This window comes from Hipposideros armiger, unplaced genomic scaffold (assembly GCF_001890085.2).
Source record: "Hipposideros armiger isolate ML-2016 unplaced genomic scaffold, ASM189008v1 scaffold_483, whole genome shotgun sequence".
NCBI classification, from domain to species: domain Eukaryota; kingdom Metazoa; phylum Chordata; class Mammalia; order Chiroptera; family Hipposideridae; genus Hipposideros; species Hipposideros armiger.
Genome location: NW_017731833.1, coordinates 379,105 through 399,400, shown reverse-complemented (window position 1 = coordinate 399,400; position 20,296 = coordinate 379,105). Strand labels below are relative to the sequence as shown.

Genomic DNA, 20,296 nt, shown 5'->3' with positions numbered 1-20,296 from the left:
GAAATAAAAGTAGTAAATTATATGGTTTTGTAAGTCGGTGCTCAAGCACGACCACTCTAGACACCATAGGAAGTAAATGCTTGTACTGTGTGTGTGAACCCCAGGAATAAGGCCGCGAAGACTGGGACTCGTAGGCGTGGGGAACTGGCGACCCACAAAGCGTGTTTTCTGTAATGTCATTTTGCAAAATGGTCAGCAGCTCTGGGTAATGTTATCAAGAAAGCAAAGTACATGCTTCCCTTGATTAAATAGCACTTGCATTTTCTCAAAATGTATTAACAATAGTATTAATTAAACCTTGCAGAGCCGTGGAGTTAGGGGTCTGCTCAGAAATTGCACACGGCTTTTTAACCTCAGTTAACCTGTATGAATGTCCAAGCAGACATAAAATTGTGCGGACGAGCGTACGTGTACTTTGGGGCATCCGGCGTCCCTGGCTGCTGTCCATTGCATATCAGCAGCGCCCCCCTCCCCTGTCCTCACTCCCACAATCACTGCACCGGTCAGAATGCCCCGGAAGTGTGTGCTGAGCAGGAGGGTCCAGCGGAATGGCTGCGCAGGCCTGCTGGGAGAACTTTCCATGTGTGTGCCTGCCTGTGGGGCCACCTCGGTGGAAGGACCTTTCAGTAGCGCTGCTTTTCCTTTTCTGGTCTGAAAATTACTCTGTTCAGTTGAGATCTTATTAGTACAAACCCTTGCTGCTCCTGCGTTTTTTACAGCAGGGGTTATAAATTCACATTCCCCGTGGCCACGCAGGAAGCCAGCTGGAATGGAGGGGACTTGGTGGGCCAGGTTGCTAAGTGGAGAGCGCGTGTGTGGGCCCTGGGGGGGCCGCTCCACCCCCCTGCTGTGGCTGTGGGGGCAGGTGAGCTGAGAGCTGCTGCCAGGGCCCTGCTCTTTCAAGAGAAGCTAAAACTCCAGGCTGATGTGTCATATCTCAATTAAAAAAAACAACCCAGCAACGGATTCAGTTAAAATGTAAAACATGCACTCGACACTGACGGCAGTGGCTTGGGCTGGATGGCGTTTGTTAAGTTTCATCAGCCATCCATTTCCACGAATGAAGTGGGGGGAAAACCTACATGATTGGTAAAATGCCGCCCTAAAGGTGTTCAAGAACTTTGAACTCCTTATGGAAAAAAAAAAAGAGACCAGTCTCTCTTGCATGCTGTTTGTGGTTTTCAAAACATTCAGACGGAAAGCAGTCTGTTATTCTGATTTGATTACTGCTGTGACTTTTGGGTCCTGGATGTTGACCTTGTGTGGTTCCGACTTTCCTGCCTGTTGGGACCTTTCCCCCGGTGTCTGGAAGTCTACATGCTTCAGTGCCGTCACTGAGATGCTGTATTTCAGGCAGCCGCTCGCCTCCGAGGGCTGGTGGCCAGTCTCCAGTGGGTTCTCAGTTTTATTTTGGTCAACTTCTGTGCAGGACCCCAAATAAAGGTCAGATTATTTTAAATTAATGCCATTTAAGGAATTACTTGTCTAGACCACTTGACTTCCTTTTGACTGGAATATGCAACATGTAAACAGCACCCAGAAGGACAATGACACCTAGTGGCCGGTTGCTGTGTGTGTCCCTTCCCTCTGCCGGAGGGACAGGTCCTGCTGCCTTCTGACGCCTGCTCTGCTTGTCTCTGCCAGCTTTCATTTAGCGTCACGGGGCAAATTCAGAGATTGCTGATCGGAAGTAAATAACTCTTCCCTGTCGTTCCGGTGACTTTTCTGTAGTAATTTAATCACGGTTTTTCTATTGCTGACATAAAATAACTGGTGACTATTTGGGGGGTGACCTTGATGCTGCTTAGGGAGCATGGGGGAATATCCGTGTTGAATGATGGGGGTGGGGACGATAGCATAGGGTGCAGTTGTGCCCTTAGAAATTAAAAAGAGTCCACAACCCATCGTGTAAGGCCGCGGTTCTCAACCTTCCTAATGCCGTGACCCCTTAATACAGTTCTTCATGTTGTGGTGACCCCCAACCATAAAATTATTTTCGTTGCTACTCTATAACTGTAATTTTGCTACTGTTATGAATCGTCATGTAAATAGCTTTTTGTTTTCCAATAGCCTTAGGCGACCCCTGTGAAAGGGTCGTTCGACCCCCAAAGGGGTCGCGACCCACAGGTTGAGAACTGCTGGTGTAAGGGGAAAGAGTAATAAGCACACAAGCACTATAATTTTATCTGGCCAGCCCTTGTGGCAGTGGGCGGTATTCAAGATCCTGACAATTTGGGGCATTCTGGACAAAAAAAAAAAAAAAAAGTTGTTGCAGCCTCGTGTACGTGCCAGATTATCTTCTTAGGAGAAGCTCCTGGAAATGGAATTGCTGAGTCAAAGTTACGCCCATTGAAAAACTTAGTGGTGGATATTGCCAGGTTATCCTTCAAGGAGATTGTACCAGCTCCTGGTCTTACAGAGTGCCCCCCTACACCCTCACCCCTTTAGAAAGCACTTGTGGGATTTAATGAACCATGTATCCTTTCCAAGGGTGGGAGCTGCTTTGATCAGTGGGCCCAGGTGGACTTCAAACCTTATTTCCTTTTTAACTACCTTTTGTCTCACCTGTTGAACCTAAAAATCAGGATGGATGTTTTTGTTTAAAAGTTGAATTTTTGTTTAAAAGCTGTATGTCAATTGAGAGCTCAATAAAACTGGAGGGAAAAGCCCGACTGGTTTTGTGGAGGGAGTCACCTAAGGGTTGCTGTGTGAACTCCAACGAACACGTATATAGTATTCGCACATTTAGTAAAAGGTGAAATGATTTGGAGAGTTTTCTCCTTAAACAGAGAGCTTATAGGAAAAGGGAATTCTTAGAATGATGTATAAGCTTAATACATTGAATATTAAATGTTCACTCAGTAGTTACGTGAAGGTTTGGTCCTCAGTAAACCTTTTATCAGTTTCAGATGTGATTTGATATTTTGAGACAAGATAGTAGATATTTATCCTCCAATTTTGTTGTCTTTTCTGTTCTAATTTTACCTTTTGCGTGTTTTTGGACAAATGCCCGTCATTTGTAGAGCTGCTGGTATTTAGTCTTTAATATAGAATGCCTTCTTGGTGACTCATTTGACATTTCTTTTTAGATGTGCCAGTAACTGTTGACTTGCCACTTTTATACTTAGTCTAAGCGTAGGTAGGAACTTCATATTTTAGGTTACTCTTTCTGAAACTGAGGCCCCTGGCGGTTCTTGAGAGGAAGAATGTCCATGAGAATTTTCCCTCTTAAACAAGGGCCCTTGTACCACTTGCATCCGAGAAATGCTACTCTATGATTCTTTACAGGTGACTCCTTGCAGTGTGATGTTTTGAGCAGAGAAAATCTATATTGGTTTGTTGGAAAACATTGTGTTATTTTCCCCCTGTTGAGGTTTTTCCTTGAATTTCCTGTCTGGTAGCTGAGAACTGTAAGAACAAATGGCTGTCTGCAAATTAGACCCCTTCTTCTGGTGGAGTCCATCCAGGGTTGTTTGGAAAACGACCTGCAGACTTGTGAGCATGAGAGAGGTCCCCGGAGAGGGCAGGGCACAGGCACAGAAACAGCAGGATGGGAGATGGGAGTGCATTTACGGGGGCGTTTATGGAGTGGGGAGAGCTCGGGGGGACGGTGCGATGCGGAGCGCAGCTTGGAGGCCAAGGGTTGCCCTGTCTGCATGGGGGTTACTTCCGGATGTGTTGGGAGCCCAACGGCCTTTATTCTTTTGCAGCTGAGCACAGCAGACTGGTAACTGACTCCCAAAAAGAGAGGGGAAGCCTGTAACTGGACCACTGTTTTATGGGGCAGAGGCAGGTGCCGTCACGCGGGATGGTCCCACGGAGGCACACTCTTCGCCTCCTGTAATGCGGCTGCTTTTTGGTTTAGGATTCCTTCCTACAGTGTGTTTTTCTCGAATGCTCTACCTTCCTAAAAATACCTACGCTCCAGGTGGAGGTGGAGCGGATGCTGAATTTTTCTCTAATCTTCGCCACAGCCCTAAAAGGCTTGCATTGTCCCCGTTTTGTGGATGGGGATACGCAGCGAGGCTTGGCGAGGGTGAGTGGCCTGGGCCAGCAGGGTAAAGCTGGTATGTGGTGGAACCAAGAGCAAGTCGACGGGTCCTGTGAACATGCAGACGTGTTCCCTGGGAAAGAGGCCCGCTGACCCACTGGCACCTGGTCGTCTCTCACCTCAAGGAAAGGGGAGACCTGGAACCAGCTGAGACATGTGCAAGTGGTCGTCAGGTTTAGCATCCGTGAGATTCGATACCGAGTTTCCTCCCTGGGACTTGACTTCTGTTTCCCTCAGTCTAGGTTTGGGAGATGGAGTGGGCCAATAGTTTCCCCATTGCCTGGGGTGAAACCAGTCCCCCTTGAGCACTGTTATGATATACTGACAATACTGTCACAATTATACAGGTAAATGAGTGAAAAGTGGCCATTCAGGTCAGTGGCCCTGGAAGAATATTCTGGAAGCTCTCTTCAACTTGACCATTTCTCCTAGCCTGCCACATTTGTACTGGTCGTAGCTCCCAGCCTCATTAGTCACTGTATATAGACCTGGAGTTAACCCACATGTGGGTTTGCTTAATAGGTGTGTGACGTTTGAAAAGGGACATTGTTAAGCAAAATTTCAAATATACACAGAAGTAGAGAAAACAGTTATAACAAAGCCCTTTTGTACCCATCATCCAACCAGCTATGCAACGTTGACTTCTTAATATCTCTGAGCCTGTTTCTTCTTTTTTAAAATTGGGACAATGACCTTCTCCACAAAGGAAAACTATGAAAATGAAATAAATGATAATTAAGGTCCAACGAGAGTAACTCTCCATCAGTGCTACAGTGACATGTGCTGTGCTCTGTGACTCCTGAGGTGTGGGTACTGTCTGCACCCTCTTGTGACAAAAGAGGAAACTGACGTGCACAGCTGCTCAGTAACATGCCAGGTCACAAAAGCAGAAACCACCCAAACCGCCATTTAAATTCAGAGTTATTTTATGCCAAAGCATTAAAAGAGAACTTTTACAAATTCCCTTCCGCCCCTACCCTATTTTCTTTAAAAATACATAAGCTTTTGACTTAGTCTTACCCTAAACTGATATGTCCATGAATTCCTTCAAGAAAAAAAAAAAAGCATTTTAAAACCAAGAAAGCAAGGGGCAGGGTGGGTTGGATTCTTGGGCCCCTAGGGGCTCCCTCCGCTTAGCCTTGGGGCACTCAGCTCTTGGCTTCTTCCTGGGGTTCTTGTACGGACCGGCCACATTGGCCCTGCATCGCCGCAGGGAACTGTAACCCCTTGTTCCCGCTTCGTGACCAGCCTTCTTTCTGCCCGCACAGCACGCTGCGGACTTGGAGAAGAAGCAGAATGAGACAGAAAACAGGAAACTGCTGGGGACCGTCATCCAGTATGGCAACGTGATCCAGGTAGGTCAGGGCCGCGGGCCCTTCCTGGCATTGGAGCATCACGGGGGGCAAAACCGGGAACCACACGCAGGAGACGGGGTTGGGGCCAGCCTGTCGGCAGGACTCCATGGAGACAGCGCGTCTGTCCAGGTCTAGTGGCTCTTCTCACGTGGGCTGGACTCGGGCTTCTAGGTGGTCCTTTCTCAGGGGTCAGAATTCAAATACCTCTCTCCACTGCAGCTGATAACTTAAGATCTGTCCAAATGCTGTAAATAGGAAGCTTCCCGCCTGAAAAGGAGTCTGGCTGTTGCCGTTTGGCGTAACTCGTGTTGCTTGAAAGCTCTTAGTATTCGGTGGAAATTGGCTTCTCTGTAACTTTGCTCCCTTGGTCAAGAACGGGCCGCCAGAGGGAGTAGGAGCCATGCTGTGCCTTCGGCTGGAGTATCTGATGTTGGGTCTCACGGGCGGCGAGGTTTCCATGTTAATCTCTTGCACCTTTAAGTTCGACTCGGGGATAAAACACAACCTAGGAAACAGTGACGGCGGCGTTTGCCCCGAAAACCCACCTGGGTCCGTCCTCACAGAAAACAGTGTGCGAGGAAGTCCAGAGCCAAATATGGCCGCTCTCGATTTGCGCGGTTTCCAGGTGGTTTGGGCCCAGCACAAAGGGCCGAAGTAGTTCCCAGCTTTTGAGGACCCGACCCGTTTCATTATCTGGCTTCACGTTTTCCCTTTTTGAAAGATTTTGCTTACTTGACTAATGTAAATGTAAACTTCACTAATTACAAGTGAATCCCTCCCCATTTTTATTCCTGTCAGCTACCGAGCAGGGCTCATCAGGAATATGAGACAACCAGAATTGCCAGATTGGGGAAAGCAGCCTTGTATGTCTAACTGGATTATTACCCTCAGGCCTTCGGACACGGCGCAAGCAGCTTCCAGAATCTGTTTGAAGATTAGGTCCTGCCAGTGCCTCTCGTCCTCCCTTGCAGGTTCTAGCCAGTTGAGAATGGACACAAGGGGCCAGGTGGGCTCCAGGTTCAGTGTCAGCTTCATTACTGGGCCAGGCCAGTGCCATGGAACTCCGAGAGCAAGACGCCTGAGTTAGACAGGGGAGTGTGGCTTGAACTGAAGACGGAAGAGGGCCTAGGGGCCCAGAACATAAACTCTTACATGCATTCCAGTTCAGATTTTGCAACTTGCTGACGATGAGGTTTTGGGCAAGAAATCTTGCCATACCTCAATTTACTCACTAGTAAAATGAGAATACTAGTAGTATCTGCTTCCCGGGGCGGGGGGGTGGGGGGTTGAGGAGCACCTGTCCCAGAGTGAGCTCTGAACACATACTTGCTAATATTACTTGTTATTACTCCTCCCAAACCTGGAGCTTGGGTTCCACCTCCAGGTAATGTGGGTTTATAAACCAGCTGAGCCCAGCACCTCGACAGGTGTGTGTCTCTCATGCCCAGGGGATGTCAGGGGCTCGCAAGTCAGACAGGTTACTCCTCCACCCCCATCGACCCTGAGAGAAGATTTGTGGACCGACTAGGACTGTTTGAGAAACTCTGGCTGTTAACATGAAAGGGGGGATGTTGGCGGTTGGCAGTGGAGCCACGTGCTGGCCTCACCATCTCCCCAGTTTCGGCCAGTTTTCCATCTTCCCTTCCGTCTTCTCTTGTAGCCTGTTGAGTCAGGAATGCTTGCTGGTCTAGACCTACCATGACACAAGTGGTTTTCCATCTCGATCTTTGGTTTTTCCATCCCCTTCATGTAATAATTACCCAGGAATTAAGAATAACGTGCTTAGAAATTCAAGATGGAAATCCATTGCAGCCATGTTCTTCCAAATGAAATGACTGCCCCCTCACAAGGTCCCCCATTCAATTGAACTGTTTCTTGCGCTCAAAAGTGTCCTTCCTCAGCTCCCCACTTGTCAGGGTTGTTGAGTCCGCAGTCCCTCGGCGCCAGCTTCTGTGCAGGGTGTCGGGCTCCTTCCCAGCGGCAGATGGCAGAGCGCCGGTGGTGCCCTCGGCCTGAGCACCTTCCTCCCGCCTTATCCCAGGCCGTGCCGGGAAAAAAAGAAAATCTTCTGCTTCCCTCCACTTCTGCTGCCTTGGCGCTTCCTTCTTTTGTAACCACGCCCTGCCTTAGGCGTGCCTGTGGTTCTTTGGCTTCACGGCCAGCTCAGTGGAGGGAGGAATGTTTGATACATATTTTATAGGACTGAGAGAGAAGTGGTGGAGATTCAAAGGCTTGCTCACACTCCCCTAATTCTCTTGGTGGCTTTTCAGCTCCTGCACTTGAAAAGTAATAAATACCTAACTGTGAATAAGAGGCTTCCGGCTCTGCTGGAGAAGAACGCCATGAGAGTGACCTTGGACGAGGCCGGGAATGAAGGGTCCTGGTTTTACATACAGCCGTTCTACAAGCTGCGGTCCATCGGAGACAGCGTGAGTGCACCCACGGCCGGGGGACGGCTCCCTGCCAGCCCCCACCCAGAGCTGCGCATCAGTGACCACGAGGAGAATTTTAAAGTTGGAGCCAGAGGCATATCCTGGATGAGGAGAAGCAGGGAGTTGCTATGGAAACCAGTGTTTGGGAAACAGGGAAATTGGGAGAGAAGTGTGACCTAAATCCAAGTAGCTATGTTTTTCCTTCCGGCTCCTGAAAAAATTGTATGAATAGCTCGTTACCTCAGTAACTTTACCATGAAAACAGCTGCCCTATATTAATGTCTTGGAGAGGGCCCCTGTCACCCTAGATCGTCCGTGGAATACAAATGCCTCTCTCATTTGGAAATTAAGTTAGTAAAGAAGGACGATGGGAGACCAGTGGACGTGGCAGGGAAGGACAGAGCCCTGTCGGGTTACGGTCACTTATCTCCTCGCCCGTCAGCCTGCAGGCCCTGCATCCTGCTCAGAGACTGCTTCGGTCCTGAGCTGGCCCCTCTCCTGAGAGGTCGTTAGGATCGAAGTCACAGAAAACCTTCTTGGTGTGACTTGGAGCAGTGCCGATACCTGCTAGGGACATTCGTAAGTCGTTACATTCTCAACGCTGTTTAAATACTATCAGCCATACTTCTGACCTTATTAAGACTCCAAAATAGTTGTTTTTCACTAAAAAGAAATATATGTCTTCAACAGCAGGAAATCTTGTCAAAATGCTCAACTAGCCTCACATAAAACTGGGTTTTGCCATTTTTCAGTATTGCCATTTAAGTTTACAAGCTTTGGGCAACTTGAAATACCAGGGGTGCCAAAAAAATGTATACAAGTGGACACTTTGGTCAGCGTTGCTCAAGCAGTAGTTCGCCGTCATCAGAAGTGTCTGGACGCTGATGGCAATCACTTGGAGCACCTCTTGTAATTGCAGAAGTCAAACGTGACTTGTATTCATCTTCTGTTATCGGTATATATTATTGCAATTGAATACAATTTTCCTTCTTAAAACGCATATACATTTTTTTGGCACCCTCTGTGTGTGTGTGTGTGTGTGGGGGGTGATACAATATGCTAGACGTATCCAGCAGCAGCCCAGCCCATCCCAGTCGGTGGGTGTGCAGCAAACACTGACCCTCTACTGAGAAGAGAAGGACAAGTCCAGTAAAGCTGAGACTCCACCAAAAGCACTAGATTTTTGGACGTACTTATATTCATTGCAGTTAGAGAAAATGTAATTGTATATGCCACCCCCCTACCCCAATGTATCAAACTGCGAATAGATGAACTTAACACCTTAGGAAGCCATTATTTCCATCTCCCTTCCCCCATCTCCATAATGAAAGACAAGGGTGCTTGGGTTTTGAGTTTCATTTTCAGCACGGCCTGAGCTTTCCTGCCCTGTAAACTTACCTGTTTAGCGGTGCCTTAGTGGAGAAGGTAAGATGGACTGAATAGGCATTCTTGTAGAAGAGAGTTTTTTAAATGACAGGTGTTCATCTATTCGTGGGCCATGGGATCAATTTAGGGGCCCGTGACTGTCATTTTTGAAAGTGGAGTAGAACAGAAAGCATCAGGCTGTATTTAACGTAATGAGGATAAGGGTTGGTGTGGGGTAACTTTGTTGCAGACGCGTATAGCTATCTCTGTACACACAGACATAGGATACACGTGCACCTAAGCGTGCCTGACTGGGTCATAACAGAAAACGTGCTGCTTATCGTGGCTTGCACTCAAAACAGCACAGAAGTCATGGCTGTAGGTGTATAAAATCATGGCTCTGTCCCTGCAGAGATAAAACTTCCTGCAGATAGTAATCTGCTCCTAAAACTGAGTTCAGCTTATTTACATTTCTCTGTTAACATGAAATGGGGGACATTGGCAGGTGACAGTGACGTCCTATGCTGGTCTTGCCATTTCTCAGGGGTTGGCCAGGAATTGCTGGATGCCACAAGATGGCCTGCACGGCTAAGTGTCCGGCTGTGCTGGCCGGGCACACGCCAGGGGGTGGTCTGAGGATGCCCAGCTGCCTTCCACCAGGGACATCTGACCTGTTTTGGTCCTTTCCTTTCCAGGTGGTCATAGGTGACAAGGTTGTCCTGAACCCCGTCAATGCTGGTCAGCCCCTGCACGCCAGCAGCCACCAGCTGGTAGACAACCCAGGCTGCAATGAGGTAAGGGGGCCGAGTTACGGCCTGCAGGTGAGCAGAGGCTGCAGGCACAGGCCTTGGGGCGGGCATGTGTGTGTGACAGGGACTTCAGCAGTGACGTATGGTCATGTGCCCATCCTGCATATCAGGAAACCGAGGCCCCAGTCAGTGCTGCCGCCTGAGTTTGCACAAAGCTGAGATTGTTGCCGCAGGGCGCAGTTTATGAGCCTTAGCTCATTGGGGGAGGGGGAGGTTGTTTTCTAATTTAAGCCAGAGAAGACCCCCTTACAGAATTTTTCTGGCCAAAGGGGCACCTTTTTCTAACTATCTCCCTAAAAAGAGTGTCTTTTGCTAATTGCTAAGAAGGGGACACCAGGCCAGCCGTCAGCAGCCCTGAGAGAGTGACACCTTGCTTTTGGCAACACATCTGCTTAGCCTCTAAAGTGGCAGATAGAGGGCGCAAGGACAGTAACTTGACGGTGACATCAATCCTTGTCTAATGGTTGAGGACACAGGCTCTGGAGTCCGATAGACGTGGCTGCAAATCCCATCCTGCCGTTCCTGAGCTCTGACTGGGGGCTGGTTCCGTGCATCAGGGCTCCTGTCTCTAAAATGGGCGTGACGGTCATTCCTCGTCTCAGGGTGTCGCCGAGGACTAGATGTGCTCATGGGCGTCAGCCCTTAGCCCAGGCAGGGCCTGGCAGAGACTCAGTGTCCGGACAGCGGCACTGCTGTGCGTGCCGTTAGCATTTCCGAATGTACACGCTGGACGCTTTCTCACCTCTGTAGTCCATCCCATTTTACAAGTACTTTGGCTGTTACTTTCCAGCTACAGAACAAGAGACTCGGAGAAAAAGGAAGCGGTCGTTCCAGAGGGCAGGAAGCTTGCTTCCTGTCGTCAGCTGGCGCACGCACAGGGATTGGGCCACAGGACCCTTTTCCCACCACGGGCCTCTGACAGGCCAGTTGAATTTGCAGGCCCTGTGATCTTCAGGCTGTCGGTCTCAGTTAGGGTTTGGGGGCTAGAAGACACAATTGTTATGAGGGGGATGTGAAACAATAAAAAACTGTCCTTTGCTTTCCAGGTCAATTCTGTCAACTGCAATACAAGCTGGAAAATCGTGCTTTTCATGAAGTGGAGTGATAACAAAGATGACATATTGAAGGGGGTGAGCTGGGTGCCTGGTGGGCCGGGTGGCGCGCGGCCCTTCCCAGCAGCAGCTCAGTTCTCTTTTAAACTCCACTTTCCTTGATTGCTCCGTGTGTTGACTCCTAGGGCGACGTGGTGAGGCTGTTCCACGCTGAGCAGGAGAAGTTTCTCACGTGTGACGAGCACAGGAAGAAGCAGCACGTCTTCCTGAGAACCACGGGCCGCCAGTCGGCCACGTCTGCCACCAGCTCCAAAGCCCTGTGGGAGGTGGAGGTAAGGCCGTGGTGGGGAGGCGGGCCTCGTGGGCTGATGGCAGTAAATCCCAGCCACCCGCCTTGTGCCGTGGGGCGGCATCACGCCGCGTCAGAAGGGTGCTGGGTGCGCCTGTGGAGGACGCAGCATCTCCTTGGGAAGCAAACTCACAACCGAAACTGGAAATTTCTGTCTCCAGGCCACCTAATCACCTCTCCCTTCTGTTTTTCTCTCCCTTGTTCATGTATCTGACACAGTATGTAACCACGTGCCCACCCAACATGGTGCAAAGGGACTCGCACCCTGGGGATAGGATGACACGACACCCACTCAGAGAGCTAGGTGGTAAGGTGACGAGAGGCCGGCCTGCTGTCCGGGCTGTGTAGATGTGGCTGGTGGAGGGAGCACTTCAGGTGGGGTGAGCGATGCAGGAAGGCTGCCTGGGGGCGGAAGCGCCTGAGCTGGCACTTACAGGACCATCTGTACTTGGGAAGGAGGAGGCGCACAGGGTCAGCCCCTTCACGTGAGATGGTGGCGTGGACTCGGAAATGTGAGGCGGCCTCGGGATCGAAGTCAGTGACCACTTGGGTGGAGAGCAGAGGCTCCGCGTGGGGAGAGAGACAAACTGGTTTTGGGGACCAGCGCCTGGGAAAGGATCTTTCTGTTTGTGTGTGACTATCTTTAATTTTGCCTTTGTTTTTTTTTTTAAAAAATCTGTTTATTTTCCTTTTTAAAATTATTTTTCTTTTTTAAAATAGTAGCTTTATTGTGATACAGTTCATATGCCACACAATTCAAAGTGTACAATTCAGTGACTTTTAGTAGGTCCAGAGTTGTGCAGCCGTCACCACAGTTGATTTTAAAACTTTTTTTTTCGTCGCTGTAGAAGAAACCCTGTCCCCATAGCAGCCTCACCTCATTTCTCCTCCAACCTTCCTACCCGCTCCGCCCGGTAACCACGCATCTTCCCGTCTGCATAGATTTCCTCTGCTGGACATTTCCCACGTGGTCCTTCAGATCTGACTTCTTTCACCTGGCCTGAGGTTTTCCAGGTTCATCCATATGGCCCCATGTGTCAGTACTTCATTTTTCATTGCCAAATAATATTCCCCATATATGGGGAGACCGTGTTTTGTCATTCAATGCCATTTGGGTTGTTTCCACTTGGGGGCTTTTCTGAATGATGACCATTCATGTACAAGTTTTTGTGAGAGGACATGTTTTCAGTGTCCTTGGGAGTGGAATTGTGGGTCATATGGTAACTCAAGGTTAGTTTCTGTTCCCAAATGTGGTGTGTTAAGGTCCTAATTTCTCCATGTGGCCTTCATGTGTGAAGGATATTTTTGTTGGCTATAGAATCCTGGGTAGACAGTTTCTTCTCTGTGCTTGAAAGATGTTCATCCATTGTCATCTTGTGTGCATTGCTGCTTTGATGTGAATTCAGCGGTTGTCACCTTTGTACCTACATGTAGTGTCTTCTTTTTCATAGCTGCTTTTAAGGTCTTCTGATTTCTGCTTTGCATTAACCTAATTATGATGATGTTTGTATGCACACGCATGTGTATATCCTACTTTGAGTTCACTGAGTTTCTTGAATCTGTGGGTATATATCAAAATTGAAGAACTTGGAGTCATTATTTCTCAAATATTTTTCCTGCCCCCACACAGACATGCCGGATCATTGAATGCTGCCTGACAGGGCACTGATTGGATGGGTCACGTTCTCCTGCTGCTTGCCTCTCCATTGCTTTATGGCTACATGCTGAACATTGTGAAGGGTATTTTTGCAGGATATAGAATTCTAGACAGACAGTATGTGCTACTTTGTAGAGTGCCTGGATTCTGTGGCCTTCCCTTAAAGAGTATTGCATTTTGTTTTGTCAGACAGTAGAGTTACTTGTGAATCTGTTTGATCATTTGGAGGCCCGTTTCAAAGCTTCGCTAGGTCAGCTGTATTGTAGTCTTCTTTCAGGGCTGGGTGCGTCCTGTGACTAAGGTGTGACCCTTCTGGCATCTCTACTGAATGCCCAGGTGTGTGATGGAGTCTCTCCGCTGGCTCATCAGAACTGGGCACCGGCCAGCCCTGCGTGAGCTCTGGGAATGCTGCACTCACAGCTTCCCCTTGTTCTTCATTTGTGGGGTCTCGCCTTACACACCTGCAGCTTGGTATCCAGCCAAAGCGTCAAGCAGACCTTTGTATAGATTTCTGGAGCTTTTTGTCTGGGTAGCTCTGTGTTCTGCCCCCACCATTCCAGCCACTTGCATCTCCCTAAATTCTGGGATGTCCTCTGACACCAGAGTCCCCTGCTTGGTTCCCCCTTCCCCATGCTGCCCATCCCAAGAGGACCTTTAGGAGAAAGCTGCAGTAGTCACAGCAGATGTCACCTCGTTTCCTTCTCTCAGAGATCACACTGTGCACAGCCCATTGTCCAACAGCTGAGAGGCACTTCATGTATTTTACCCAATTTTCTTGTTGTCTGTGGCAAGTGCAGTTTTTGGTGTAATGTCCAATTGCTTCCAGCACCAACAACCAGTGCCAGGTATGGAGTCACGACCAGAGCTGAAGTGACGTTTGTTTTGATGGTGAATCGGTCCAGGCTTCCAGGTTGCACAGCACAGGCCTGTGTGTGTTTTTCAGCACGGCAGTTCCACGTGTGGAGGGCTTTCACAGTTTCCCATGAAGCATGTTTTAAATTTCATGCCTCTTGTGGATGGAACTCAGAATCTTAAATTCTGCTTCGGGATGATTAAGGCAAACAATCTGAAAATGGTGGAGTGTTTCACTACCATAATTTCATGTTAACTGGGAGACTTTCTTCTTTGGAGAAACTTAGCACTTCCGTATGTTTAAGCTCTGGCATTACACGTGACGCTCGCAGTGGGTTTGTTGGAAGATACCGATTTTTTTTCCAGCTAGTCAGTCTCCCTCCTGAACTTTGGCTTCTGGGCGATGTCTCAGATTCGGAGCTGCCCTGCTGTGGGCTGACACTTCTCCACTCCTGTTGACCGTTCGTCCCTCCCCTTGCAGGTCGTCCAGCATGACCCGTGCCGGGGAGGAGCCGGATACTGGAACAGCCTTTTTCGTTTCAAGCATCTCGCTACAGGGCATTACTTAGCAGCAGAGGTGAGTAGCAACCTGCCCGAGTTTCCCCCTTTCGAGGCGGACGCGTTCCTTTTGCCTCCCTCACCTGTAACCATCGGGTAGTTAGAGGCGTAGGGTGATGCCCAGTCACCTCGCTTGTCCTTCTGCTTTTCTGTTTCCTTCTGCCTCCTTTCCCTGCTGATAGGCAGGAAAAGGTAACAGTGGTTATCACATTTTCGTACCTCACAGGGATCTCCATCAAGATGTGGGGAGACCATCAGTTAGAAAGTGATGCTGCCCGGAGGTGGGATGCACGGTGGGGCGACTGTAGTTAATAATACTGTATTGTGTACTTGAAAGTTGCTGAAACACTGGGTCTTCAAGAAGAAAAGATCGCTGATCTGGGTTTTAGGATTATCCTAGTTTCGCTCGTGCACGCTGCTCTCCCCACATCTTACCTACCAACCCTGCTCCTAACAAGAATGGCTGACACTTAGCTGTCAGGAAACGCGGTGTGAAAGCCGGCAGCGTGACGGCACACACAGCACGAGACAACGTTCCGCAGCGTGATGGCTCTCAGAGCACCCGTGGAGTAGACCAAGTCTAATCATTTACTGGTAGGACTATCAAAAGTCAAAGGAATGAACTTCACCCTGAATGCCTGCTAAGGGTTTCTGAGGACAGGCAAGACTCGGTGATGAAGGGCGGGGGCGGGGGAGGGAGTATCTTTGAGATTTTGTGTCAAATTAAGGAGCCACCCTACCATGCGACAGATGTTGAGTTTTACTCTGATCCATTGGGATACGATGCGTATTTACATCAGATTCTCCTCAGACATCAGATGACACTCCTGTTGTCTGGTGCCACTGGTGAGACTGCTCAGAGATTTTCAAGGTGACGCGTGGGTGACAGCACTGCTCCTGCAAGCTGACCCCGGGAAGCCTGACACTTACATGAACTGATGAGTTCGAAATATGCAAGAACCGAAGAGCAAAGCTAAGCTGAAATTTAAAGTGGAGCCAGAGGGGACCTAGCGAACCAGCTGTGAGGAATGTTGGCTCCGTGGTTTGCCAAAGACCAGTGGTGGTCGTGCTGTCGGCTGCGTGCTGAGACGACTGTAGCTCTTGTCAGAGGCACAAATTTTTTATTTCTAACTAAAAATAAGCAGGATTATCAATGACGGGGTACTGATCTTTCATGTACCTCAGGCTTTTAACTGTTGCTCTGCTGGTGACTTCATCGTGTTCCTCTGTCTACACTTGCGAGCCGTCTCTTGGTGACTGGGAGATTGTCCCGTGTGTGTTGTACTCATGTGGCACGTGTCGTCATTGTGGCATGCTGGTTTCGTGAGCACAGGGAAGGGACGAGTTCTTAGCTGTTCAGAGATGCTCGCAGGCCTTGACGTCTCCTGCAGGTGGGGCCGCGCCCTTGAGAAAGCAATGGATTTAATTTCCTAATGATTCTTTTCCATCAGGTAGACCCTGACTTTGAGGAAGAGTGCCTGGAGTTTCAGCCCTCAGTAAGTATGGACAGGAACCTCTGGTCTTCATCTCGTAGGGTGACACCAAATGTCCTGAACCCCACGTAAGAAACTCTCTGTGATCACTGAGTGCTGGGGACGGGAAGGCTTTCGGCTGCCTTAGAAGGGGGTTTTCTGTGCTTCCCCTGAGGGCAGTCATATCTCCTGTGTCCTGATTGGTTCAAGAGCCTGTCAGTCATGACGCTCCTTCTGTGTGTTTAGTCAAGGGGTCCCACCTCTGAGTTGCAGAAGTTCGCAGTGTCTCTTCGCCTATCCTAGGCTGGAGACAGCCATGGCCCCTGTAGAAGCCGGCCTTTTACAAACGAGTGTCCTGTGGCTGTTGACCTCAACCTGTGACTCATTCAGAATTTTCAAGGAAGGAGCGTGTGAGGGATGGTGTCATTTAGACTGTGGCGTTAGCACAGGAGGCGCGGGGCACCGGACATCTGATTGGACACTCCATTGTCTAACCATCTGCCCTTGCTCTCAGCAAAGTCAGAGGTAGAGTTCATAATGTGGTTTGGAATTGTAACGCTGACTGGATCTTCCTTTGGAGGCCTTTATGGCCAATTAGTGCTGGAGGCACCTGGGGGTTCAGGTGTGCGCAGTGGTGGGGTGAAGAGGGCAGAGGTTGCGCTACATGGAAATGACATGCATGAACAAGGCCGTTCCCATGGAGCGCTTCTCTAGGAGCACAAAAAAAAAAAAAAATCTCAGTTGCCGTTCTGTTTGACATTGTGTGTCCGTGGGATCATCTCAGGGGTGGCTATGGTAGATGGTATTGAAGGTATTTTTCTCTCTTTTTTCCCTAAAATTTTGAAAGAATTGGAGGGACTTGAATGTGGTGGGCACATTCACCAAGGGAATGGAGTAGAGAGAGTAGAGAACGCCACTGTCTTTGGACAGTGTGACTCCCGTGTCACGTGTCTTCGAGTTTTGTTAGCTTTGGAAGAAGCGCAGAGGGTTCTAGCGGAGGGCGCCCACCGTTAGTTCCTGGGCTGGCTTGGGGGAGTTCATCTCCCCTTTCCCGGGGGTTCTGTTCTTCCTTTGTCCTCCTCACCCTTACTTCTGGAGCCCATTTGAAAGCTGACCTGACACAGTTAATGGGAGGTAGAAAACACCTGGTCCCTCTTTCTGCCCATGAGCGAGGCGGTCTTGATGCGTCTCCGCAGAGGGTTTGTTGTGCTCAGCACTCCTGGATGTGGATGGGCCAGGGCGTTGTTTTTCCTAAGGCAGTTGTCATCCTTGCACCTTCTTTATTGTGAGAGAAAGAATTGCGTTTGTGTGACGTGCATCCATGGTCTTACTGCTGCCTTCTGAGGTGACAGAGTAAGTGTCCCCTCTGAGGTCACTCTGAAGAAGAGCCGTGACGTCTTGCAGTGAGAGCTGATGTTTGAGTGAACCTTGCGCTCTAGGGAGCGAGTGTGAAGTGGTCGGTGTGTGAGGAAAAGGCCGGTATTCTTAGTGCAGGAGGAAGAACAGCGACCAGCAGCAGGGCGGGGAGCAGACAGACTGGGTTCAAAGAGCGGGCGCCCCCTACTCATGAGCTGTGTGACTCCGGCCAAGCTACAGTCCCTCTCTGAGCCTCCATGCCCTCATCTGTAGACGTGGTGGGTGCTCTTGCTGTAAAGGACAAAGTGAGATGTGCGGAAGAAGTGACCCCTAGTAGGTGCAAATGAAATGTCCCATAGTAGGTGCAGATGAAGTGGCCCATAGTAGGTGCTCAGTAAGTGGCACGTTTAGAAGTTGCACAGGATCATTGGCATGCCAGTGCCCTGATGTCACCAGTTCATCTGGGTTGTACGTTAGCTCCCCGAAATGACTTAATGACTTAAGGTCTCCTGATCTTCGTTTGACAAACGAGAAAGCAGAGAGTGGTCCCGACTCGCACCATGTCTCGGGGCCTCTCGGAGCTCCATCATCTTTCTACGCTGTCATGCTTCTCTGTGCCAGGGTGGCAGGGGTGCCAACGTGGGGGCAGGTCTGACTGTGTTGCTCCGGCTACTCTGGCTGTGGCTTGGGTGGTGGCCCTCATGTGGAGGAGGGGTCTGTGGGGGGCACACCCTGCACCACGAGGCCAGCAGTGCGGGCAGGTATCCGCATTGGGAGGGTCTGGCCCCCAGCACGCTCCTCTTGGCCGGAGAAGCCCTAGGGCATCTGTCTGGGAGAGGAAACCTCCCTGTTCGGCTCTGCTCGCGGCTTCACCTCTCCCGAGACCGGCAGCAGGGCCTGTGGGCTCTGCCTGCGACCCCCACCCAGCTTTCTCGCTCTCGTCCTTCTGAACGCAGAGGCACCCAGAGCCACGTGCTCCCTGCCAAGGGGAGAAAACGGAGACGCCGAGGCTGGCTCCCGTCTGATGGCCTTTGCCCATGTGCCTCCCCTCCCACTAGGTGGCAAGCGCCGACTGCACTCGACAGGGTGTGGGGACGCCGTCTGCCAGCCTCGTTTCCAGACACAGTGACCTTAATGCCGTTTTCGTTTTTCTCTAGACTCCTGCAGGTCTCAGGTTTCATCGTCAGCCTGCAGTGGCCCCGTGGCCCCACCAGCTTCGGGGAGGGTTTCTCTTGAGTGTGGCGTGTGGGACACTGTGCAGGTCACAGCCGTTAGAAGAGGAGTCTGTGCAAGTTCTTCCTCCCGAGCTGAGCTTGTAGGGATGTTGTGGGCCCTCCAGGCGATTCTCACTCTCGTGGACGTGGAATAAGAGTGGAGGTTGTCTGGGGAGAGCCACGTGGTTTTAGAGGCGGGCGCTGCAGAGAGAGGAGACAGAGGTCTGGGGTATAAAAGAAGCTTTTCTTTTCCTTTTTTTCTTTGTTACACAGTCGGGGCTGCAGAGGAACTGCTAAAGCAGACTGTTGCCCGCAGCCCTCGACCTCAGGCCCCTTGGACATCAGTTCCCCCGTGCGCTCTGCTTTGACTGTTCATTTCCTTTCTCCACTCCCCATCTGGAAAGGAGGCTGTGCCTCAGCCCGAGGGAAACAGCCTAGTGACAAGGAAAAGGTGGTTTTCCCGGTAGACACAGGCGGATGCCGTCATCCTGCAGGGTGATAAACATGGAAAATGGGCCTGTGTAGTCCCAGCGCCGGGAGGGAGCTCATGACACAGGTCGGAGCGGGCACCGCTCTGGGCACCTGCTTAGATGGCCTCGGGCAGGTGGGCACTGGCGCCCAGACTGTGTCTTTAGTTTCTCAGGGACGCTTTCATCATTATTCTTCAGCCTTCACGGAAGCTTTCCTGCAGCCCCAGCCAGGCCCCCAAGGCAGCAGGAGAGCCCCCTTTTCCTGCCTGTTGGCAGCAGCCCTGCTTGATTAACGATGAACGTTTTTTCCAGGGCTAGTCTGACTTTCAGACATTCATTCCCCTTGGCCACACGGGATTCACTGCTCACCAACACTTGGATCCAGGCTGCTGCTTTATGTTTCCTCCTGGGGAGTAGCGGTGGCCTGTGACGGCCAGACCGTTTCGCTGTAGGTCACCACCCATAACACATCCGCAGGAGGGCTTTCTCTGAGTGCTTCTCCTCCCGCAACTGCCGCTGTTGGCTGCGGCTCTGTGGAGCTCTGTCCCCAGCGCCTTCTCCCATAGACCTCTGTTACTGGAACCCCATCGTTTATGCATTTGTATCGCACCACAAGAAGGTGGAGGGTACCTATTTCTGGTGTGGATGGCCGGTGAGACTCTTGTGATTGCCCTGAAACCGGTGCTTTCCCGCCGACTGCTGACACCCCTGTTTCTCCCCCGGCCTGTGGACTGTGCAGTGGCCCTAGTGAGTGCAGGTTCTCGCACACAGCGTCCTTGACCCGGTGACCTTTCCTCCTCAGGTGGACCCGGATCAGGACGCCTCTCGAAGCAGGTTGCGCAACGTCCAGGAAAAGATGGTGTACTCCCTGGTCTCGGTCCCCGAAGGCAGCGACATCTCCTCCATTTTCGAGCTGGACCCCACCACTCTCCGCGGAGGTGATAGCCTTGTCCCCAGGTATGATTCCGGGCAGGTCAGCCCAGGTGAGTCAGGCTTGGTGTGTGTGGCCTGGCTGGGCGTCTGGGAACCCAAGTCATCAGGGCCTTCCTGGAAGTTTTTATACAGGGTTTGTTCCGGCTGCCTATTGGAAAGGGCGTCTGGGTTTTTTTTTGTGGGGTGGGGGTGGGGGCAGGGGTGGAGGTCTCATCAATTGCAAGTTCTCAGTGGTTGGATAAGAAGTGCTGTTTTTAGGTAAGCAAGCCAAACCTTAAGCTCAAGTCGCTGAATATTTCTAGTTTCCTTTCTTCCTTCTTCCTAAACCTTGAGCAATCGCCTGATCAATTGAGTAAACACTTGAAAAGAAA

At 50.4% G+C, this 20,296-nt stretch overlaps 1 protein-coding gene across 1 annotated transcript in view; it reads left to right on the top strand.

Annotated features, from left to right (window-relative positions):
• ITPR1 (inositol 1,4,5-trisphosphate receptor type 1) overlaps positions 1–20,296 on the top strand; it is a 304,897-nt gene that overhangs the window by 109,393 nt on the left and 175,208 nt on the right. The window contains exons 5-11 of the mRNA XM_019667129.1: positions 5,320–5,406; positions 7,677–7,835; positions 9,899–9,997; positions 11,059–11,142; positions 11,250–11,396; positions 14,404–14,499; positions 19,795–19,949. Coding sequence (XP_019522674.1) covers positions 5,320–5,406; positions 7,677–7,835; positions 9,899–9,997; positions 11,059–11,142; positions 11,250–11,396; positions 14,404–14,499; positions 19,795–19,949 — 827 coding nt within the window. The remainder of the gene's footprint in view (positions 1–5,319; positions 5,407–7,676; positions 7,836–9,898; positions 9,998–11,058; positions 11,143–11,249; positions 11,397–14,403; positions 14,500–19,794; positions 19,950–20,296) is intronic.